Source organism: Muntiacus reevesi, chromosome 4, assembly GCF_963930625.1.
Source record: "Muntiacus reevesi chromosome 4, mMunRee1.1, whole genome shotgun sequence".
Lineage (NCBI taxonomy): Eukaryota > Metazoa > Chordata > Mammalia > Artiodactyla > Cervidae > Muntiacus > Muntiacus reevesi.
In genome coordinates this window covers 129,894,763-129,917,840 of record NC_089252.1, presented here as the reverse complement: position 1 = coordinate 129,917,840, position 23,078 = coordinate 129,894,763, and the positions used below count along the sequence as shown (strand labels likewise).

Genomic DNA, 23,078 nt, shown 5'->3' with positions numbered 1-23,078 from the left:
GCCAGCAGGGCTGGAGTGAAGCCAGCGAAGGCAAGGCTGGGAGACTGCGGTGTCCCGTCTCTGCCCGCGTGCTCTGCGTTTGGAGAAATGGGTGTCAGGGGAGCCCTGCGAGCAGTGACCACGACAGTCCAGCTTATGGCTCAAAAGAGTCATCAGGGCTCTGATGAAAGGTAGATGCTAAAGGTGGAAGAAGGAAGCAGGGGTTCAACTCAGACGTGTAAAAGGCTTGGAACTCCTCACTCTCATTCTTACAAGAATGTGCTAAACAAACGGCAAACTCAAGGGAAATCCAATTGCAGAGAGATGAGATTACCTGGAGGAGAGACTGACAGGAGTAAGTAACTGGCAATTCTGAGCAGAGCTGCTGAAGGCTGAATGTGGCGGAGCTTAAGTGAGAGTAAGAACCTTACTTCAGAAGTAAGACACTTCTGCCTAGTCTTAGAGGTATCTAGCATCTACTCTTTTGTGGGTTTTAGTTCCAGGGCCCAGGGACTCCCAGGTTCTTGCACAGAAAAGCCAAGAAACAGGCCTTCCTGGCTCTGCGGAGGACGCAAAAAAGAACTTTTATGAAATGATCCTCCTTCACAACAAAGGTCTCCCCTCCAGGGAAGCAGCTTTACCACAGCTGTTTCCCAGGGCTGTGGGGGGCAGGCACTCCCCTCCCTCTCATCCCCTCTGGCTTTCCTGTCCCAACAAGGAGAGAGAAGGAAAGTTAAGAAACTCTCATACAGGTAACAACCTAGAGACACTGAGATTTCATCACCAAAAAAGAGGACACAGCCCTTCTCCGACGTTTAACCGACACACCTGCAGGGCTCCAGTATGAAAATGGCTACTTTACAGGAGCGAGAGCCTGGGCTCAAGCCCAGAGACCTTGGAAGGGAAAAGGGAGCCAGGCAGATACAGTGCCTCCATCTACAGCAGACATTGAACTCAAACCTAACGCAGCGTCAGATAACATTAAAACTCACACTAAGCCTTTTTTACCTAAATCCCTATTATTAATACCTGGTAACATCACACCTGACTCTCACAAAAGCACGCTAAAAGGCAAGAAAATGGAAGCAGGGAGATTCCGCTACAGACTTCTAATAATAATCTGACAAAAGATGGTGGTGACTTGGGCCATGACGGTAGCAGTGGAGATGTAACACATGGTCAAGTTCTGGATATATTTTTGAAGACAGGACAGAGGGGATTTGCTGATGAAATGGATGTAGGGTAGAAAATAAAAAGAGGAGATATAGGTAACTCCTGATGCTGGGCAAAGCTTTTGAGAAAATGGAGTTACTATCAACTGAGATGGGAAAGCACTTGGCTGGAGTACAGGTTGGGAGGGGGGTTGTTCAGGAATTCAGTTTTTTATGTCTCAGGATTTATAGCCATTTAACTAATAATATTTGAAGTACCTAAATACTATCACACTTCTTAAGTAGTAAGAGACACAAAAATATATCAGACATGTTTAATAACTGTTTTACTGAGTGAACAGATGGATGAAGAAATGACCAATCATTTTAACTATGTCACCAAAATAATTTCAAAAAAAAAAATTTCAACAAAGTCGAAATCATAACTGTCAACAGTACAGTAGCTAATGCTGAAAAATATTCAGGAATTTTTTCACCTACCCGGGGACAGAGACTGCTACTTATAGCAGCATCTCAGGATCAGCCCTACCCTTCTTCAAGAGCAATATAGTGTGGCAGGATGCCTGGAGAACCAGAATAGAGATAATATCTCCCAGCCCTCCTCGTAGTGAGCTGTGGCCCAGAGTCTGGGAGCGAGCATGGGATGGCAATTTCTGTGATATGCTCTTAAGAGAATGGGAACACCCACCACTTGTCCCTTCTCTCCCTCTTCCTGTTAGCTGAAGTGCTGAAGTGACACTGAGCCATCTCGGGCCACTGGGACAGGGTGGCCCTACTGAGATGGCAAGGGAACAAAAGCGAAGGAGCACGGATCCAGAAGACCCACGGCGCCATCTTATCAGCTCTGTACTACACAGGCTTAGACGGTTACGAAACAATAACGATTCTATCTTCTTTCAGCCACTGTTATCCTGCCTCTTTGTTACAGTAGCTTAACCTGAAACTTAAACGATACTTTTAATAAATCCTTAAAACAACCCTGTGATGAAATATCCTGGGGTTTTCTATTAATTCCTTACCGTGTATCTCTTTTAAACAACAGGAGAATAAACTGGCAACCTAGCCATGTTTTATATATTCTCATGTACAAGTGAAGAAAAACTAGCCGAAGAGCATTCTGTAAGAACTCATTCAACAATTTTTATAGCAAGATTCAGGTGCAGACATTCAATAAATTGTGCAGTGCTCACTATGTAAAAAGCCACAAGTAAAGATTTTTCCATGAGAACTGAAGAATTCTATGCTATGTATCAGCTCAATTTTAATGTTTCTGCTCCCATTAAAGTCTCTGCAATCTATTAAACATTTTAAGTACCAACAATCAGTCCCTTGTCTTAAAGAAATGAGTAGTTGTTCAAGAACTCTAAATTGGTAATCAGATAGGAATGCCACAGTTGTTTGTGGGGCATCTAGATATTTGGATAAATATCCTGATACGTATCAGCAGGCATTCCATTCATTACGAACAGTCTCACACATTCAGTATTTGAATACTGGTACAGAAATGTGTTGGAAAAAGTAGAAAAAGCCCAGTTCAAACGCTATGCAAGCTGCCATAATTTAAAGGATAAATCACAAAAAAATAGCTTATGAAGAACAAGACTTTGGCACTATTTACTATGATATATTTTTGTACTTAAAATGTACACTTATTTTCATTCAACTGCTCTCTAGCTTCTGTCATCATTTCCTGCCCTAAACCAGAGAAATCACTGAATTAACAGCTTTTGACTATTCATTTATACTTTAAAGGCTACTTTCTACTCTAGCAATGGATTTTGAGATTTGCTAAAATAATTTTCTAAGTCAAAAGCAATCATGAAAAATATGCTCAATCTTCTCATTGAACAGTAAAAAGTGTATTTCCTTAAGTGACTTAAGGACTTACTTCCAAATGAGAATGTGCAAACTGCTTGGCAACATCCAGATAACTTAGCTTCTGCAAAGCTAAGGATGACTCAATGCTTACACACGCACACACTGACACCTACAGACACGATGCCGGGATTCAGAGGTAGACTCATCTCCAAATCTTTTAAAAATGTCAGTGTAAGCCTTGTGGTATTTCCTCAGGCGATGCTTGGAAAACAGAAGAACTAAACTGCATTTAAGTGAGATAACCTGACTTTTATAACATGATGAAAAGAGATGACATCCATATCACTATTTTAAAATGTGGAGATCAAGCATTTTCCTAAATTCTGACAACAGTCAATATTTTTAGACAATAGAAGCTCAAACTCCTCTGGACAAGTATAGTCAGGAACTTAGGAAAACATGTTCCTATTCCAAATATGGAACAATGGAAGTCTCTAAAATGGTCACATTGCTCATCTCAAAAAAAAAAAAGAAAATGTTAAAGTAAGTATTATGAGAACCTCTTCTTTCTTAACACTGTTAAAAAGCAAGAAGGAAAGATATAAAAAGGCAGAAAGAGTAAACCATCCAGGTAAAAGCATAAAATAAAATATTACCTTTAGCTGGGTTTACTTTTATCCCTGACCTATACAGCATTTCCTCATTCTGCCAGTCTCCGTTCCTGATTGCCGTCTTGAGTCCATAGAAAACAATTAATGCAGCTGTAGCATAAAAAATCAAGCTCTTGAGAAACCTCTTTTGGACTTTGACATAAAGGGCTCTGGCACCCACTGTAATGAGGAGGCAAAAGCCCATACTAGGAATATACAATACTCGCTCTGCAATTACAAAGCCGACATAGAAAAACAGGTTCGTGGCAGGAACAAAGGGTATTATTAACAAAGATAAAGACAGAACAACTATGTTCTCCGTAGAAGGAAGCTGTGTTCTCTGCGATGCATTGTTTCTAATGCCATTTTCTACTTTGGATGCAAAGCTGGGTTTAATCTCTGAGTTCCCGTACTCCACCTCTGAATGGCAGCTATGTCCATTTGCATTCTGCTTGCCATTTGTTACAGATTTCCCGTTGCATTCTCTTCCTAGGCTTGGGCTCTTCAAACCATAGTAGGCGAGGAGGAGGAGTCCAGTATAGAAGGCCACAGTGTGCAAGTTTCTCCAATCAGAAATTGTTTTGAGCAGAGGCACGGCATCCATTGACCAATCAAAACTGAGGGTATCTGGGCATAGCAACAGCCAAAGGTTCTTGGTTGGCAAGTAGAAGAAGGTGAGCGTGCGAGCCAGGAGGCTGTCCGAATCAGCAGCTGGGTTGTCAGAGTTGGAAAAGCTTGGTGGTTTGTTTCCCATCCAGTATAAACGGGCACCCAAAAGGGAGGTTCCCCAGAAAGTTAACAAACTAATGCTGAGAAAAAGAGACAAGTTCTTCCTCTGAAACCAAAAGAGAGGGGGAAAAAATTAAGATCATCATCAATACCGCACAGGAACAGATCATTTAAAAATGAAAAGTATCTTTAAATGGACAACTAAAAACAGAGTATTAGGTTTCAAACACATGGCTTTGTTTCTATCTCCTTTAAATATGCTTATGGCTCCTGTAAGCTTAAAAAAATTGACTATGGAATCCAATGCTGTATACAACTTTTCATGAGTTATCTTTTCCTCTTGTTTCTCGCTAAATACCAGTAACCAGAGCTTCAATTTCTTGACCTCTATAAAATGGGTTGAAAATATTTTCCTCCCAAAACTGGTATTAAGTCAAAATGAGACCACAATATAAAGTACTCAGCACTGTATACGGAATATAGTAGACATCTAATAAATGTCTTTTATCATTTTATAGTTTAGATTCTGGGGAAAACAAAAAGCAGGCATGTCAAAAAACTTGGAGTTGACAGGATTCTGCATGGCTCAAAGGAAAAAGAGAATTTAGTTATAGGTATACTCCACTTTTCAAATGTTCACTTAATGCCACTTTGCTTTTACAAAAGACCTAAATTAGTACCTATTCTCATTAGCAACAACAACAAAAATGCAAAGAGGATTTTCACTTTTACCGAAAAAAAGGTGAAAAAGGTTCAGCATTTGTTTTTGCAGGGAGCCATCTACAGAGGCAGTTACAAACAGTGAGAGTGGGATCACCAAGCTTTTTCGCCAGGAACTACACTCAGAGCATCAAGCTGTCACGGCTTTAAACTGTTTCAGTGACCATCTGCACTTTGTCTCCATTTATTTTGTACATCTGCTACCAAGATGTTTCCTAAGAATATAGCTTATTTGCTTTATGCTATTTCAGCTTATAAAAGGTTTCACAGGAATCAATACTTTCAGATAATAAGGGAAACTGTGGTATGTCTATGCCAGTCCCTGTTTAACTATCTTGATCTCTTTGCAGAATTTATAAAGTGGGCTTTCATCTGCTATCTTGTGCTCTCAATGACATCAGTGATAATAAACATCTAATAAGGCTCCTCATGAATCCTAAAATTTTTGTGTCAATGATTAACTTTTTAAAAGTAAAATGGTTTTAATATAAAGACAAAACTGAGGGAGGAAGGCCAAAGGGCATCACTGTTAATAAGAAATTTCTGGCAAACTCTTTCAACTCAAATAAGAATTTAGTTAAATTAACTAAATTTAAGTTCCGAAGAGGCAGTGGGAAAGGGAGAAGAGCTGACACCATCCCCAACTGGAATGCTTCACTGCTCATGTTCTCTCTTAAAGAGATGGCACAGAATGTGTGCACACTTTCTGTCACTATATAAAACTGTCTTCCTCAACCAGATCTGAAAGAGATCTGGTGCACCCCAATGTTCATCGCAGCACTGTTTATAATAGCCAGGACATGGAAGCAACCTAGATGCCCATCAGCAGACGAATAGATAAGGAAGCTGTGGTACATATACACCATGGAATATTACTCAGCCGTTAAAAAGAATTCATTTGAATCAGTTCTAATGAGATGGATGAAACTGGAACCCATTATACGGAGTGAAGTAAGCCAGAAAGATAAAGAACATTACAGCATACTAACGCATATATATGGAATTTAGAAAGATGGTAACGATAACCCTATATGCAAAACAGAAAAAGAGACACAGAAGTACAGAACAGACTTTTGAACTCTGTGGGAGAAGGTGAGGGTGGGATGTTTTGAAAGAACAGCATGTATATTATCTATGGTGAAACAGATCACCAGCCCAGGTGGGATGCATGAGACAAGTGCTCGGGCCTGGTGCACTGGGAAGACCCAGAGGAATCGGGTGGAGAGGGAGGTGGGAGGGGTGATCGGGATGGGGAATACGTGTAACTCCATGGTTGATTCATGTCAATGTATGACAAAACCCACTGAAATGTTGTGAAGTAATTAGCCTCCAACTAATAAAAAAAATTAAACAAAACAAAACAAAACTGTCTTCCTCAAAGACACTCAGAAAGGTGCCTGGTACCATACAAAGGATATGCCAAATAGTTAGCTTAAAAAACCTATAAAAGGTAACAAAAGCAAAAATAAACAAGTGGGACTACATCAAATTTAAAAGCTTCTGCACAGCAAAGGAAACCATCAAACAAAATAAAAAGGCAAACCACTAAAAATGTGAGATAATATTCGCAAGTCATGTATCTGGTCATGTATATTTTTAATATATAAAATATATATAGAACTCACATAACTTAAGAGAAAAAAACAATCTTTTAAAAATGGACAGAAGATCTGAACAGACATTTTTCCAGGGAAGATACAGAGATGACCAACAGGTATATGAGAAGGTGTTCAATATCACTTATCCTCAGGGAAATGCAAATCAAAATCATAATGAGATACCACTTCACAACTGTAAGAATGACTATTATCAACAAGACAAGAAATAGAAAGTGTTGGTGAGAAAGTGAAGAACAAGGAACACTTCTGCACTTTTGATGGGAATGCAAAGTGGTGCAGCCACTACAGAAAACAGTGCAGAGGTCTCTCAAAAAATTAAAAATAGAACTACCACATGATTCAGTAATTCTACTTCTGGACATCTGTCCAGAGAAAATGAAATCTCTATCTAGAAAAGATACTTACACACCCATAATCACTATTTACTGCAACATTATTTACAACAGCCAAGACATAGAAACAACCTAAGTGTCCATCAATGAATGAATGGATAAAGCAAATGTGCTATATATATATACAATGGAATATTACTCAACCATTAAAATATAAGTTCTGTCAACAGCAACAAGAGACCCTGAAGGTATTATGCTAAGTGAAATAAGTCAAAGAACAAACACTATATGATCTCACTAGTAGGTGGAATATTAAAAAAAAAAAAAAGAAAAACTGAACTTGTAGGTAAAAACAGACTGGGATTGCCAGAAGCAGGGGTTGAGAGGACAGTCAAAATGGGTGAAGGGGTAAAGACAGTCAGAAGGTTAAAAAAAAATGTCCAGTTACAAGATAAATAAGTTCTGGAGGTGTAATATATAGCATAGGGATGGTAGTTAAAAACATTGTCCTGCATATTTGAAAGTTGCTAAGAAAATACATCTTAAATGTTGTTATCACAAAGAAAAAACAGAAATCTGTGTGTTTGTGGTGATGGATGTTAGCTAAATTTACTGTGGTATTCATTCTGCAATATATAAATATATCAGATCATCATGTAGTATACTTAAAACTAATTCAATGTTAAATACCAATTACATCCCTCCCCAAAAAAGAAAAAATCCTAATCCACAAAGCAATGTATTTTGAACATGTACAAGTTCTATGAAAACAGTGTCTTATCATATGATGCAACCATCACAGAACTCTCCTCCTCTGACTGTCTCTCATTCACCCCAGCTCTACTTGCTAGAAACCACAGAACTCATCCGGGATCAACTGCTCCATCTCTACTCTGAACCTATGTCAACAAGGATCATGATATTACCAATTTTTATTAAATACCAATGATATCATCTTAACTTTTCTTCATCTTCATAGTCATTTACCCAACTTCCTACTGGGCACAGTCAAAGACACGTTAGGTACCTCAAACTCAAACTCCCCAAAACAGAAATTTTTCATTAATGTCAGATCATTCTCTGCTGGCTCAGTCGGTAAAGAATCTGTCTACAATACAGGAGACCCAGGTTCAATCCCTGGGTGGGGAAGATCCCATAGAGAAAAAATGGCAACCCACTCCAGTATTCTTGTTTGGGAAATGCCATGGTAGAGGAGTCTGGTGGACTACAGTCTATGGGGTCGCAAAGAATCAGACATAACTGAGCAACTAACATACACACACATTAATGCTAAATTCACAGAATTAACTGCCTAAAATTAACTGTTTAACAAGTGTTAAAACATTTGTGGCAGATTCCTGCTCAAAATTAATTTATGTAATGCTATATAGAATTTTTAATGATGGGGGAGTAATGTGTTCATTAACCACCAATCTTTCTATTTCAGGTCTGTCCTAGCAAAGTCCAATGTTTGAAGACACACTTTTATCTAAGGATAACTTCTACAAACTATTCCTTTGCTCCTCTAAAATTCCATCCAGTAAAAGTTCTAAAATTTCTTGATTTTAAGGGAGAAAACCCACAAAACCATAAAAGCTGAAATACTTTGTTAGATCAATCACATAATTGAGTATTCTTAGATTACACAAAGGAGAAACATATTATTTGGCAAAGACAAATGAGGCAAGGTACCAAGTTATCATAAAGAAGACACATCTGGGAAAACAATTCAACTTTGAATTTGTACCAAAAGTCCATTTTGTAACTGAGTATTAACCAAGTGCTCTACATGTAACTAGGGCCATTCTACTACAGTATCTTCTGGTCGGGGTAAGCAGAGAGAATGAGGGGGAGGAAGAAGGCATTACAAAAACAGCTATAGTCAGGCAAGAAAAGTAAGGGAGTAAGAGAATTACAAGGGGAGAGAAATGTAATCAGGTTTCTTTGCTGGTCATGAAACTCCAGAATAAGTTAGTCTTCAATTCAGTTCAGTCACTCAGTCATGTCCTACACTTTTCGAGCCCATGGACTGCAGCATGCCATTTCCCTGTCCATCACCAACTCCCAGAGCTTTCTCAAACTCATGTCCATTGAGTCAGTGATGCCTCTAACCATCTCATCCTTCATCGTCCCCTTCTCCTTCTGTCTTTCCCAGCATCAGGGTCTTTTCAAATGAGTCAGGCCTTCGCATCACATGACCAAAGTAATGGAGCTTCAACTTCAGCATAAATTAGCCTTAATGATCACATGATTCTGATTATAATTATATAATCATAAGTTAGCCTTAATGACTATATAATTTTGATTCCTATAGAAATGTCATAAGGCAAAACTATCTTATTCATTAATTTTAATAAAAGTATCATTATATTAAATTTTAATAAAGTATTATAAAAATCATTAAGAATTAAGATATGATAAAATGATTCTAGTCTTAATTATGATGGAAGAAAATATCAATCCAGTCAACTACAAAATAAAGATGTGAGTAATGAAGACAATTCAGTGATAAATATTATATAAGAAGGCTGTGTGCATGCTCAGTCTCATCCAACTCTTTGCGACTGCATGGGCTGTAGCCCACCAAGCTTCTCTGTCCATGCAATTATCCCGGCAAGAATACTGGAGAGGGTTGCCACTTTCTTCTCCAGGGGATCTTCCCCAACCAGGGATCAAACTTGCATCTCCTCTGTCTCCTGCATTGGCAGGCAGATTCTTTACCACTGAACTACCTGGGAACCCCTAAGGCTAAGTGCTGAGAAAATGAGAAAAATGAAAAGGCCTGAAAAAGAAAATGTGTGTTAGCATAAAGTATTCTACATTTTAAAACATTTTCATGTACAGTCTCTAATCTAAACAACTGACATAATAACCAGGATCAAGAGACCCAAAGGTTCTGAAGTGAGACATTCCATATGCTCATTCTCCCATAATAGCAAAATCTACATGGGCTAAATAAATGATACTATGAAAGGAAACTGAGCTAATAGGTTACAGACAATTAAGGCTAAAATTTTAAAAGTAGAAGAATTTCTAAAGCCTTGAGGTAGGTTCATACTTTAAAAAGTGGTAGCCAAAGGTTGAAATTGTATCTCTTTAATGCCTTCTCATAGAATTTTGTTTAAATTATCATCTATAAGAATGGGACTCTGATAAAAACCAAGTCTCTCTTCTAACCTCATATTCACTAATCCTGTGGAGACGGAAGCTTCAATTTCTTGATTTTGGTCGCTAAACTCTGATCTATGGATTAAGTCAAATTAACAATTTTGATTGAGCTACAACTAGGAGCCAAGTGACCATATGATTAGCCTCAGCACCTCTGCACTGTCTTGTTTTCCGACTGGGGCAGCAAAATGATTCAACACAGGTATTCTCAAGATAAGGCATGAGAAATCTGATGAGCTGCCACCTTAGACTTGAAAGTCAAAACTGGTCAAACATCACATAAAGAAGATGAGATTCCCAAGTCTGGGACATTTAAACATGATCTGGGCATAACCGATGACTGAGAGCATTGTAAAATGATTGCAATTTAACCAAAAAAAGTCTAATCAGTTCATTCAACACATTAATAAGGCTTATTTACATGGCAGACACTCCTCTTTTATGTACTGGATATACTGGATATACACCTGTAAGAAGAAATGAGAGCCCATGTATTCTTGGAGCTTCACATATTCTACTTTGTCTAGAAAAATACTTTATAAGGAGAAGGATCATAGTGGCTTCAATGATAGTTTTCAAACCTAAAGGATGATCAGTATCAACTGTGAGCTTTTAAAAATACTGATGCTCTAGTATAAAATCTCCACAGGAGATTATAACACAGGCAAGGTTAAGAATCATCGAATATTTGATCAAGTCTAATCCTTATTATTAACACTGAAAATACTGTTGGACTCTAGCTTTCATTTCACAAAGTCTAAGGCATATTTTCCTCACATGCTAAATGAAGGAACCATAAAGAAATGTAAACAATGCTTCGTTTCAGGCTCTGGGACAAATTGAATTCCTAGTGTAATAAATGAGTGCCATGAAGGTCAGACTACAAAGAAATTGAGATCTTTGGAATAAGTAGAGTTCAGGGTTGAAATATCCAAATCTTGTTGCAACATACAGAAGACAAAGGGTTTGTTCTCAGAAAAAAAAAAAAAAAAAAAAGACTCTTCTAAGTATGAACCACAAAATAGCAAATAATCCAATAGTATATACATATATACAGGTGTGAAACTACAGACATGAAACTGATAGAAAAGAGAACAATAAATATTTGAAAAGATGCTCAATCTCAATAATCAGTGAAAACTGAAGTGGAAAGAACATATTTCAAATAAACATAAGCAAAAAAAAAAAAGAACTGGATATTAAAAGTCCCTGAAATTGTGCTGAAATGAGAATTACCACACACTAGGGAAAAAACATAAATTGTGCAAATTGGGTGAGAAATTTGAAAGTGTTTAGGGAAATTAATAATTTGTATCCCCTATTATTTGGTCATCTGAATTTAGTTACATACTCTTTAATAAAACCTCTTAGATCCGAATACAATGTCATCTAATGAAGCATTATTAATAAAAGCAAAAATAAGGAAAGAACTAAAAACTTCATTACATCAATATGAAAGTAAATTATGGTAATGATCATATGATCTAATCTATAATGTAATTAAAGGGAAAAGCATATAAATAATCTCTATATATAGTATGCAGCTATGTACATTTATATAAATATATATCAACATGAAAAATACTATATAGCAATTAAGGCAGACAAATCATTTTATAGTAACATAGCTAGTGAAAAAATCACTGTGTAAAATATGCATATTTTAAAATCATATTAGCCATTCAGGAAATAATACTCTGTTTTTAAACAAATGCATACATACATTTGTAAAGGTTTTTTGTTGGTTTGTTTATTTTTTCCAAGTCTAGAAATAACTAAACCAAACATAAAATGATGAATTATCTGGGACAGGATATGGCAGGGAGATGGACTGATAGGTAAGAAACAAAGGTAGCTTCAAATTTCTGAGTAGTTGCTATTTATTCACAGCCCCTCAAAATTTATTACAAAAAACAAAAGGTTTGAAGATCTGTTATGCCTAAACTTATATTTCTTGAGTTTAAAAGAGAACTTTTCTGCTTTGAAACATACAAATAATGTTAACAAATCTAAATGATGGTTATAGGCACTTAAGTATCTGATGTGTTAGTACATAATTTTCTGTATTTAATAATTATGGTAGCTATCTTAATTTTCATAATTAAAAGATCTTTTCCATGTCCCTATTCAATCTATCTATAATTATTTTGCAATCTTTACCCTAATTCTCCTAGAAAATCTCTCAATTTCACAATATACACTGGCTGGCATACAAAATTATGATAATGTTACCCTACTCTTTTATATCTGGGGTAAAATAACTGACACATCTTTGAATTCCCAGAAGTTAATATACACTCTGACATTTGTAGGTATTCAAATAAATTATTCTTAAACTAACTCTGACCCTTAAACCAAAAGTCTGTTTAAACCTATCATCTCACACATTTTGAATCTTGTTATGCTAAATCCTCATTCCTAATCCCTTATGAAGGGCTATAAATTAAACAATATTGCACAACTCCAAGGCTATTTAAAAATAGCTTGGTTATCATCATATACAGAAAGCTGGCCTTGTCACCTATATAGCATAACATTTTTTGCCTGTCTCAATCTCTCTCCATGAAGAGTACACAAAAAAGCAATGACATATGTTCTGGAAAAATACTCTTCTGACTATAATTTCATTCCAAAAGTACAATTTAAAATGGGAAAATGACTAGATCCCTAAAAAAACTCTCAGCAAACATATTTTATGTCAATTATTGAATGGATGGGATTTCTTAATGGTTTAATTCACTATCTACTTACAGAATGATATAAATCTGCTTCATGAAAGCCTAATTTCTCTACAAATTCAAATATGTTCTTTTTTTAAAATCCTCTTTTAACATAAAAAGAGAAACCAGATCTAATCTCCATTTCATCTTAAAGAATTATGTATTTCTAATCACAAAATTTTAGAGATTTTTCTGGAACTGTCAAATAGGAAATCAGGTAAGAATATAAAATTCATAGCTGACAATTTTATCTCTCGTCTTTGGATACTAATGGAATAAAAGGATGTAGCTAGAGCTTAACCAAATAGTGAGAAATTTATCATAAAATATCAAAGTCTTTCCCACACATCACCTGAAATATGATGGCAAAGATGATGAGAAGACCCTGCCACATGATTAGTGGTGATGTCATTATAAAAGCCATACAGTGATTTTTTCCTCTCCATGGGAATCTTTGACTAATGAAATAATAGAAAAGCAAAAATCAATTACAACAGCTCCCCTCTATATTGTTCAAGGAAAACTACCATTCATGATGGCAGCTCCAATACTGCCTTCTGCTCTCACATTTTGTGAGACAAAAAGGAAACTGAAAAGAATTGTTTCAGACTCAAGGAAAGAAAAATGTAAACATTCCGCCTTAGAGTATTAAAACCATCATGAGACTCACTTTTTGGCAAACTAATGAAAATAAATTACTTAAGCATAAGGCTCATTTAATTCCAAATTAAGCCCTTGGCAACGATAGTAGCGCAGTAATAATAAAGTAGATAAAAATCAGTATCTGAAAGTTATAAGAATAACTGAGAGAAAAGACTATACAGACATAACAAAAGTTGAGCATCCTCTATTTTGAATTCACCATTCATCACTGAAGTCATAAGCTTTTGTTATATCAACAATACAGGATTTCACCTCGATGTTCTCCTTTCTGAAATAGTTCTCACTGGAGACTCACCCCAAAACATTAATATAAAAACAGATTTTTCTGAATACATGACAAGAAGGAATGCATGGCTAAAAGTATAATTGGATATTTTTTTCTAGAATATATTCTGAGATTAATCAGTTTTGCCATAATCAAGTTTTCAGGGTAGTTCTGTTTCCTTTCAAAGAAAAAATTGTTTTCCTTATTAATAATTACCCTACATACAACATGAGAAACTTTTTTCTATACCAACTAACAGACAAGATAAAATAATTTTAATATTTGATATTTCAAAATTATAAAGAGGTTCAATGGGTGGGTTCATCCAGTATTTGTAAGAAAAGAATTAAAAACTGAGAGCATTAAAAAAAATATTAGTACATTAAAAAAAAAAAAAACATATGTTAGCAAGTTACTTAACACTTTATATTATAAGGAATTTTTTCATTTATTCACGCTGACTCTAGAATATACTATAATAGTTTCGGTTAAGTTTGGCCATGTATTAGAAAGTATTCCTTATATCCAGGCAAATATTGAGCAGCTTCATAAAATCAGATAAAGATTAAAATTCACTGATGAAAACTCTACAGACTTTTAAGACAAGATTATAACTTGTCCAACAAGATTTTCATCAAGGGAAGAGTATGGTCATATAAAAATCCAAAGAGTTTCAAAGCATATTCATGTATGTGATACACTGAATAATACATGATATTTATCCAAAGTTTAAAATCAAATATATTTGGATTTAGTAATAAAAAAGCAACCAGAAACAACAGGATTTTTTACATTTCAATCACAACAATTAGCCTATTTGAAATTTTCTCTTTATGTGATATGTCTTCATGTGATAGAAGCTAACATTGGAGAAAATGGACATTAAAAATTATTTTTAAATGTTATGTAAAGAGAAAAACATCTAGGATGACCATCTATTGTTCTTTCATTTAAGTATAGTTGAAAACTCCTTAATTTTACTTAAAATTTTGCTTTAGTTATTCCTTAAAAGGTGTTACCTAGTGTTCACATCTTGATTTCAAATACCATTTTCCAATAAAAAGAACCAAGGTTCTTTGGAGAAATGTACTGATTTTAGGCCTGAGCCAGGAAATATAGAAGGTAAGCCTGGAGAATCTTCTAGTGCTATCAAGTAAGAAAGTGCTCAACAAACATACACACACACCACCCCCCTCCCAGGATACAGCAAAGGGTCACAGGGACAAAGGAGCATACTTAAAGAGCTCCCCTGGCCAAAGCCAGACAATTTGAGCAATAAAAGAAGTAAAGTAGATTAGGTTATAATATAAAGTATAAAATATCCATGAGTCTATACTGACAAATGATATAATAAAATGATATGAGAAAATGGTTACAAGAGGGAATATAACTTTACAAGAGAAACTTGAAAAACACTATCTCAGCCAAATGATCAAGGGCAACCTGAACAGTGATAAATCACGCTGATAGAACGTACCCTTCATTTCTGATATTCTGTGATGAAAATGTCACTTTATCAGTGTGCTTCCTTTCAAAACCAAAAAATCCAGTCTAATCATGTGAACAACAACAAGCCAATTCCAATGGAGAACATTTTACCAACTATCTGACTAGGAATCCTCAAAATTGTCAAGTTTATCAAAAATAAAGTTTTGCAAAACTGTCAAAACCAAAAGAAGCTGACGAAGACATGACAAATAAATGTAATGAGCTCTCCCAGATGGCATCCTGAAACAGAAAAAAAAGGGCATAAAGAAAAAATGAAGGCAATTTGAATAAACTATGAACTTTATAGCATGTATCATCATTGGTTAATTAATTGTAACACATATACTATACTGGTGAATGGCACAACTATATTTGACTATATGAGAACTCTGTTCTACTCAATTTTTCCATAAACCTAAAACTGTCCTAAAAAATAAAGTCTATTCTAAAGAATGGTTGTTACTAGAGTAAGAGTTACTAGAAACCAAGTGAAATTAAATAGATGGTCTCTGAGGGGACAATGTCTAGAAGCCAAGAAATATTAACTGAAAAATTAACATCAACATAAATGTCTGTTAACATTTTACATGTCTTCAAAATTCAAAGGACAACATAAAAGAATGAAGTAAATGACCACTGAATTGGGGTTAAATGATCACAGCTGATTATATGGACTGTGTGAGAGATGATATACTGATTTCAAATCCTGTTTTGAGTTTCGTCTGGCATTCCACAGCTTTTGTTTTACTAGAAACCTCCAAAAGAGAAGCAAATATCCTGGGAAGGACGCTTCTAAGCCCATGGCTAGGGTGTTTTGGTTGGCATGGTGACCCATTCTTCCTCATTAAGCTAACATGGGGAAATGAAGCAGTTAGCAATTCCTTGCGCACCCGTGGCGAGCTGCTTCCATAGCTAACTATTAGAAACTGAAGTACCCGAAGAGTTCAATTACTGAAACTGCACGGCTGTGCCACAGCCCCTAAACCATTACACTAAAAGCTACCCCCTTAATGCCAGCCTTCAGAGTAATCTTGTTTAGCTTAAAATAAGAGGTTTAACGCTTCCCACCAGGCAGTGCGCTATGGTCAAATCAGGTTAGCCATGAAACAATCCAGCCTTTATGAAGAAAATATGTGAAGACAATAGCCTCGTGACCTAAGAAACAAAAAATGCTTTAAACCAAAGAAGACACCTCTCTGACTGTTGAAACACTTTCGGTTCTTACTAAACTACTTTCCCTGTATTTTACGATGACACACAATAAGGGGAGAAATCAAAATAAAAGTGCTCAAAATTAACAGAATTGGGAAAAGGAACTCTTTCTATCGATCTCTCAAGTGGGCAACTGCACTGCAAATGCATTTCCTGTGCCAATGGATTAAAGGGCAACATTCTTTTAACTCTGTGTGGCTTCAGTGCCACAGACCAGCCATTATGAGATGCGTTCCAGTCTCATTAATGAGGTAAGCATGTGAGCCAGCATTTTGGAAACATAAAGAGACAAATTATAATGAGACTTCACTCAGTGGGGAGGCCAAGATACAGCAGTCTTCTCTCAAAGAGAATAGACAGCTATTTAATGTGTGTGAGAGTTTTTCCTACGAAGATACAAAAGATGTTAATAAGAAAATAAAGATTTTATATGTATATAAACAAAAAACACACATACCTTTATAGGTAGGTTTTCATTAATAAGCATAATTTTAATGCTTAATGTCTTGGCATGGAAATGTGTTCCCATTTTATAATTATACTTATCTTCTGCTAGATACGAAGGTTAATTCAATGTCTAAATGAACAAATGATCATTTACTTATTCTTTATCTATACAATCCACAGGTGGATTTTGTCTATATTCTCAAAATGCTCACTGATATAAAATAATATTCTTTTTTTGATTGGGAAACTGAGGTAGAGTAATTAGAGTCTTTGAAAGAAAATTTTCACCTGGGAAAACATCCATTAATTTTTCAAATTCTCTCAATATCTGGTGATTACAACCATTCAGAAATTCCCAGACAACACTCTGGCACAAACTTAGACACAGTAATTATTAGTCATTTGTAACAGAATTAAACAGAACTGGAATCCTCAATAAGAACAGTTGAGTAGAACATTCTGGGCTTACTAAGCAAGAACAGGGATCATCATCTCTCCTTCCCTTTACCTCAGGCTAAAGACAAACAGAATAAGCAAACACCCATGCCCAGATTTTCAAGTGATCAGAGTAGGAAGCGAAGTTATGGTTACTAGACTCTATTACAGAACAAAGAACTCTTCTTTCAAATATTTTTTGGGTGGACAACTTGGTTTCTTCCATTGACTACAGAAAGAGATGTGAGGAGCAGCAAAGTAGTGATGTCAGCCATAACTAAGGCTAGTTGTTCGAAAATACCTTAAACCAAAAACTAAGTCTAAGAATAGGTGATGTGGGCAAAAACAATAACTACACCCTGAGTTCTCAAAATCACTGCAGATGGTGATTGCAGCCAAGAAGTTAAAAGATGCTTACTCCTTGGAAGGAAAGTTCTGACCAACCTATTCAGCATATTAAAAAGTAGAGACATTACTTTGCCAACAAAAGTCCATCTAGTCAATGCTGTGGTTTTTCCAGTAGTCATGTATGGATGTGAGAGTTGGACTGTGAAGAAAGCTGAGCACCGAAGAATTGATGATTTTGAACTGTGGTGTTGGAGAAGACTCTTGAGAGTCCCTTGACAGCAAGGAGATCCAACCAGTCCATCCTGAAGGAGATCAGTCCTGGGTGTTCGCTGGAAGGACTGATATTGAGGTTGAAACTCCAATACTTTGGCCACCTGATGCAAAGAGCTGACTCATTTGAAAAGACCCTGATGCTGGGAAAGATTGAAGGCAGGAGGAGAAGGGGATGACAGTGGATGAAATGGCTGGATGGCATCACCAACTTTATGGACATGGGTTTGGGTGGACTCCAGGAGTTGGTGATGGACAAGGAGGCCTGGCGTGCTGTGGCTCATGGGTTCACAAAGAGTTGGACACGACTGAGTGACTGAACTGAACTGAGGAGGTTCTCTCACATCTATGCATCTTATTACTCTAAAAAAGAATTTCTTCTGAAAATAGTAAAAATAGATGGCAATACTTATTATAAATAAAGAGGATGGCTTTTCTAAGAGCACCGATATTTGTAGCATCAAATAAGCATTTTTAAATGCATGCCTTTATTAGCTGAAATTAATCATCAAAAGGGCTACCCTCAAATTATACTTTATGAATAAAAAACTAGTTGCATGTTTCATATTATGCAGACACAGAAATGATTGATATAGATGCCAAGTGGCCATGAGCCAGATGTTTGGGAACAGATGAAAATACAAGCAAGTTTTTCAGTTCAAGTTCTGTTCTGATGGACTCTCCAAGTATATCTTCTTGCCAGAAGCAACTTGGCAAAATGGAATTTTGGGAGCCTTTTGGTAGTAGCTACCAGTCTAAACAGATGAAATCTTTGTGTAAATGCTATCCATCTAATTTCTTTTTTTCCCTCTTTTAATGTGAGATTTGAAATTAAATTTTAAACATACACTGATTTTTAGATATTATATCTGTGAACTGAGGTGCTTCAGAAAGTTCATTGCCAACTTCACAAGATTTTGAGACAGAAAGGAATTTGACAACTGTGAAACCTATGTAACCACTGCAGTATTTGTCTTCCACCTGAATAAGACTTTAATACAACCCAAAAGTTTGATCTGACTTTAAGATAGTTTGAAAAAAAATTCTGCATTTATTAAATACCTATTTTGAGGACCATTAAAACTCTCCCCATTAATCTTCCCTTTTTAGCATGTCCAGATTTTGTAGCTATCATTAAAGAATGATATTGCTAACTATTTCAAACTGGGTTAAAATCTAGTATTTTTTAAGATGTAGATCTTTGATTTTAGTAATATCAATTTTAATAACTCCTAGATTTAAGTAAGAATTACTGCAAAAATCTCTCATGAGTCTTTAAAACATATTTTGGATAATTCTTTCAGCCCAACACAACTCTAATTAGCACTAATCAATGCCATACCCCAATTATTTAAAATTAAATAAACTGAAGTTACATGTGCAAACATTTTGCAATTCACCTTGCATCCATTTCTCTTTTCAAGTTAACTCATAAGATAAGACAACTTGTTTTAATAGATTATTATCACTGGATTTCATCCAAAAAGCATTTGTCTTATGGGAATTCTGTCTGCTTTAATAGTTGTGGTTTAGTGGATGCTCCCAGGCTAAACTGTCAATCACTTTGATTGGCTCCTGGCCCCGAGAACCCTACTGGGACTCAAGCAAGTTTTTTTCCAGGTGTGTGACTGGCACTCAGTAAGTCTAGAGGAAGCGAAGGGGAAGGAAGTGATTGGTTAAAACATCTGACTGGAATGCTCTGACTTGTTATTCCATATTTAACATGCCCTTATTTAAATGCACTGGTTCCTGTTCCCTCATGATGTGATGTGTTAGGCACCTTCAACACAGCATAGACACCAGCAATGCTTAGAAGTGTAGAAAACTCACGCAACCATTGCCATGGGCAAGTCAAGCAATAACAAAACCCAAAGATGAAAAATCATAACACTGTGCTATAAATTTTGATAGCTAGACAATAATAAAAATTACAGGATACACTTGAGTCTTTATTTAGCCTCTGTGACTCCAATATTCCCTTTTAAGGAGTACCAGGAAATTCCATTCTCGAATAGGTTCTATTCGAAGAACTCCTAAATATCCCAGCACTTTTACAGTGAGGATCAAATTTCTCAAAAAGTCATTTCTGTTCTACTCTGGGTCATATCTCAAATCTACCCACGTATCTTGTTCCTTCAATAATCTAAATAAATTCAGGTCATCCAAATGATATGCTAACATGACTACAAATTAAGCTCCATTCTATTTTTCTGTGAGAGAGCAGATATTACGAGGAAAGAGAATTGTGTGTAATTGCCTAATGAATTCAAACACCTGTTAAGTCATTTTATCCCTCCCAGATGAGGTCCCAGCATCTAGTAAAGAGAGCAGTGCCTTGAAAACAATGTTCTAGTCTGTCATAATATTTCACTGGAGTGCGGGAGTAATCATTTATTAGGAGGAGTAATTATGAAGGTTTAGTAAACATTAAACAGAATGTTTTTACATATACTATCTCAAGGAATTCTTTCTAAAACCTTGTTTGTAAACTTTGTGAATTTGTATTTTATAAAAGGGTTGGTGAAACTCAGATGAAATAGGTTGCCCAGAATCCCAGAGTTAATGGGTAGAAGGACTAAGACTCTAAGTTATATCCTTTAAAAGTCCAAGGTGCCATGTCCTATCCTTGGCCCCCACCAAACCACACAGTTCCCATTTTGCGACCACTGCCTCCAGTCCTTCACCCTCAGGTTCTTTAACCTGCTCTCACCCTCTCCAACCTCTAAGTGATATCCAACATGAAAGACCATTCACTTCCACAGGAGAAGCTCAAAAAGCCACAGATGGGCAAATGCTAGAAGAGGCCTAGAGATCAGAGATATCTATTTGTAAAATCCCAGAACTCCGGAGATTTCTCTCCTCAATGTTTACTTCTGCAAGTGAGGAAATGGATGCCCATTGAGTTTAAATGTGCTCACCAAGAACACAGAGCTATCTGGTCAAGTTCGGGATCAGAAATTTCATCTCTTTGTGTGTGTGGCATGGAATGTGATCCCTCTGTTTCTATTCTTAATCATACTCTGCAACAAAAATCTACAATAATTCAGGAATAGACTCCAAAGATTTTGACCTAGTATTCAAAGCTATCCAAAACTTCAAAATTATCGAGTTATCAGCCTCATTACTCTATATATGAAGCAACTTTGCATCCACCTACCGAATGCTGCCACTATGCTAGATATTCTTTTTCACCTCTGGCTTAAATTCCACAAGACATTCCCCAACTTCTCCAGGCTACATTAATCCCCGCCTTCTCAAAGCTCTCCAGTTTTATAAATTTCTACCATATATGAAAGGTATATTGTAAAGGTCAAGTCTGAAGGTGCTAAGGCCCACAGTGACACTAAACACATATAATCTTAATGATTATCAGAAGTCTCACTGCTCCCACAGAAATACAAGCTTCTAGAGGCTAGGGGTGTGTCTGTTTACTTCGCTAAAGTTAACATATCCATAGTAACTGGACTGGCACCTGACACTAAATGAAAAGACTAAACAAAAGAACAAGGAACCAAGACAGCAGTCTAGAAGGGAGTTGGAGGGCAGAAATGAGGGTGGTTTTAGATACAGCAGAATCTTGATACAATGATCTAACTTTCCAATCAGATCTCTCTAGTCTACATACCTACAAAAGACAATAGAGAGAGGGAGTCCTTTACCCCAGTGGCACCCCACTCCAGTCCTCTTGCCTGGAAAATCCCATGGACGGAGGAGCCTTGTAGGCTGCAGTCCATGGGGTCGCTAAGAGTGGGACACAACTGAGCAACTTCACTTTCACTTTTCACGTTCATGCATTGGAGAAGGAAACGACAACCCACTCCAGTGTTCTTGCCTGGAGAATCCCAAGGCCGGGGGAGTCTGGTGGGCTGCCGTCTATGGGGTCGCACAGAGTCAGACACAATTGAAGCGACTTAGCAGCAGCAGCAGCAGAGACACAACGAGGTAAAATCAGAATTCCCAGATCAGGCCACTATTTAAAACAGCAGGCTTTATTTATTCATTCCTTCATGCAACCAGTTGCCTCATTAAGATAAGGAAGAAAATATTACAAATCATTGCCAAAAAAATCTGAAATAACCTTAAAAAGGGCCAAATGTAAAATTGCACTTTTTAAAAAATCCTTAAACAATACTTATAAAATGTAATATTTATACAACATTCAGGACTGAAGATTGTGGCTTGATGAGTTTGAAAGAAAGGGAAAGAGATGCCAAATTCACGTGGATCCTTAGAGATTCAGTTAACCTGGAAAACTCAATCAATACTTCTAATGATGTTTGATTGCCAAGTGCTCTTCATTCAAACAAGACTTTCCCAGTGGCACACATGGTAAAGAACACGCCTGCCAATGCAAGAGATGTAAGAGATGCAGGTTCAATCCCTGGGTCAGAAAGATCCCCTGGAGGAGGAAACAGCACTCCAGCAGTCTGGAGAATTGTCTGGAGAATCCCATGGGCAGAAGAGCCTGGTGGGCTACAATCCACGGGGCTGCAAAGAACTGGATACGACTGAAGTGACTTAGCACAACACGCGTCATTCAAACAGAAGGAAATGGCCAATTTTCAAAAAGACAGGATGAAAGTTATAACACGGTAATACTGTCAAGCTTTCCACTACCTCCCAACTGGCAATTTACTTCTCAGTTGTTTTTTCTCTTTTTTTTCTTTTTTCAGTGACAGCTCCCCTTCATAATAAAAATGCTTGGCCTTTGTATAAACAGGAATAAATAAATATCCTCAGCATCTCTTTCTTAATAATTTGCAAAAAAAACAAAAAAAATCAAGGAAGATGAAAAAGTCAAGTACCCTTCTATTACAAGCTAAATTTGCACTGAAGATATATTTTTACAGCTGTGATGAACTTCTAGAGCTGGTTATTCTTGGAAACTGCTTTCTGCTTACTTGGGCTTCCTTTGCGGGGAATTGTTACCAAAGTTTACTTTGCATGATTATTTTGAATGAATTTGGTATCCAGAGAATAGAAGAAGTGCTAAATTTGGACTTGAATTTACTTCAAAATTTTAGGGTAAAGGAGAGTCGACTA

At 36.5% G+C, this 23,078-nt stretch overlaps 1 protein-coding gene across 2 annotated transcripts in view; it reads right to left on the bottom strand.

Moving 5' to 3' along the window:
• Nucleotides 1-23,078, bottom strand: part of TMTC2 (transmembrane O-mannosyltransferase targeting cadherins 2) — a 394,188-nt gene that overhangs the window by 191,922 nt on the left and 179,188 nt on the right. For both annotated transcript variants that reach the window (XR_010663044.1, XM_065934163.1), the window contains exon 3: nt 3,626-4,454. Coding sequence is in view for 1 of the 2 variants with exons in the window: in XM_065934163.1 (XP_065790235.1) it covers nt 3,626-4,454 (829 nt within the window). In the remaining variant the exon portion in view is untranslated. The remainder of the gene's footprint in view (nt 1-3,625; nt 4,455-23,078) is intronic.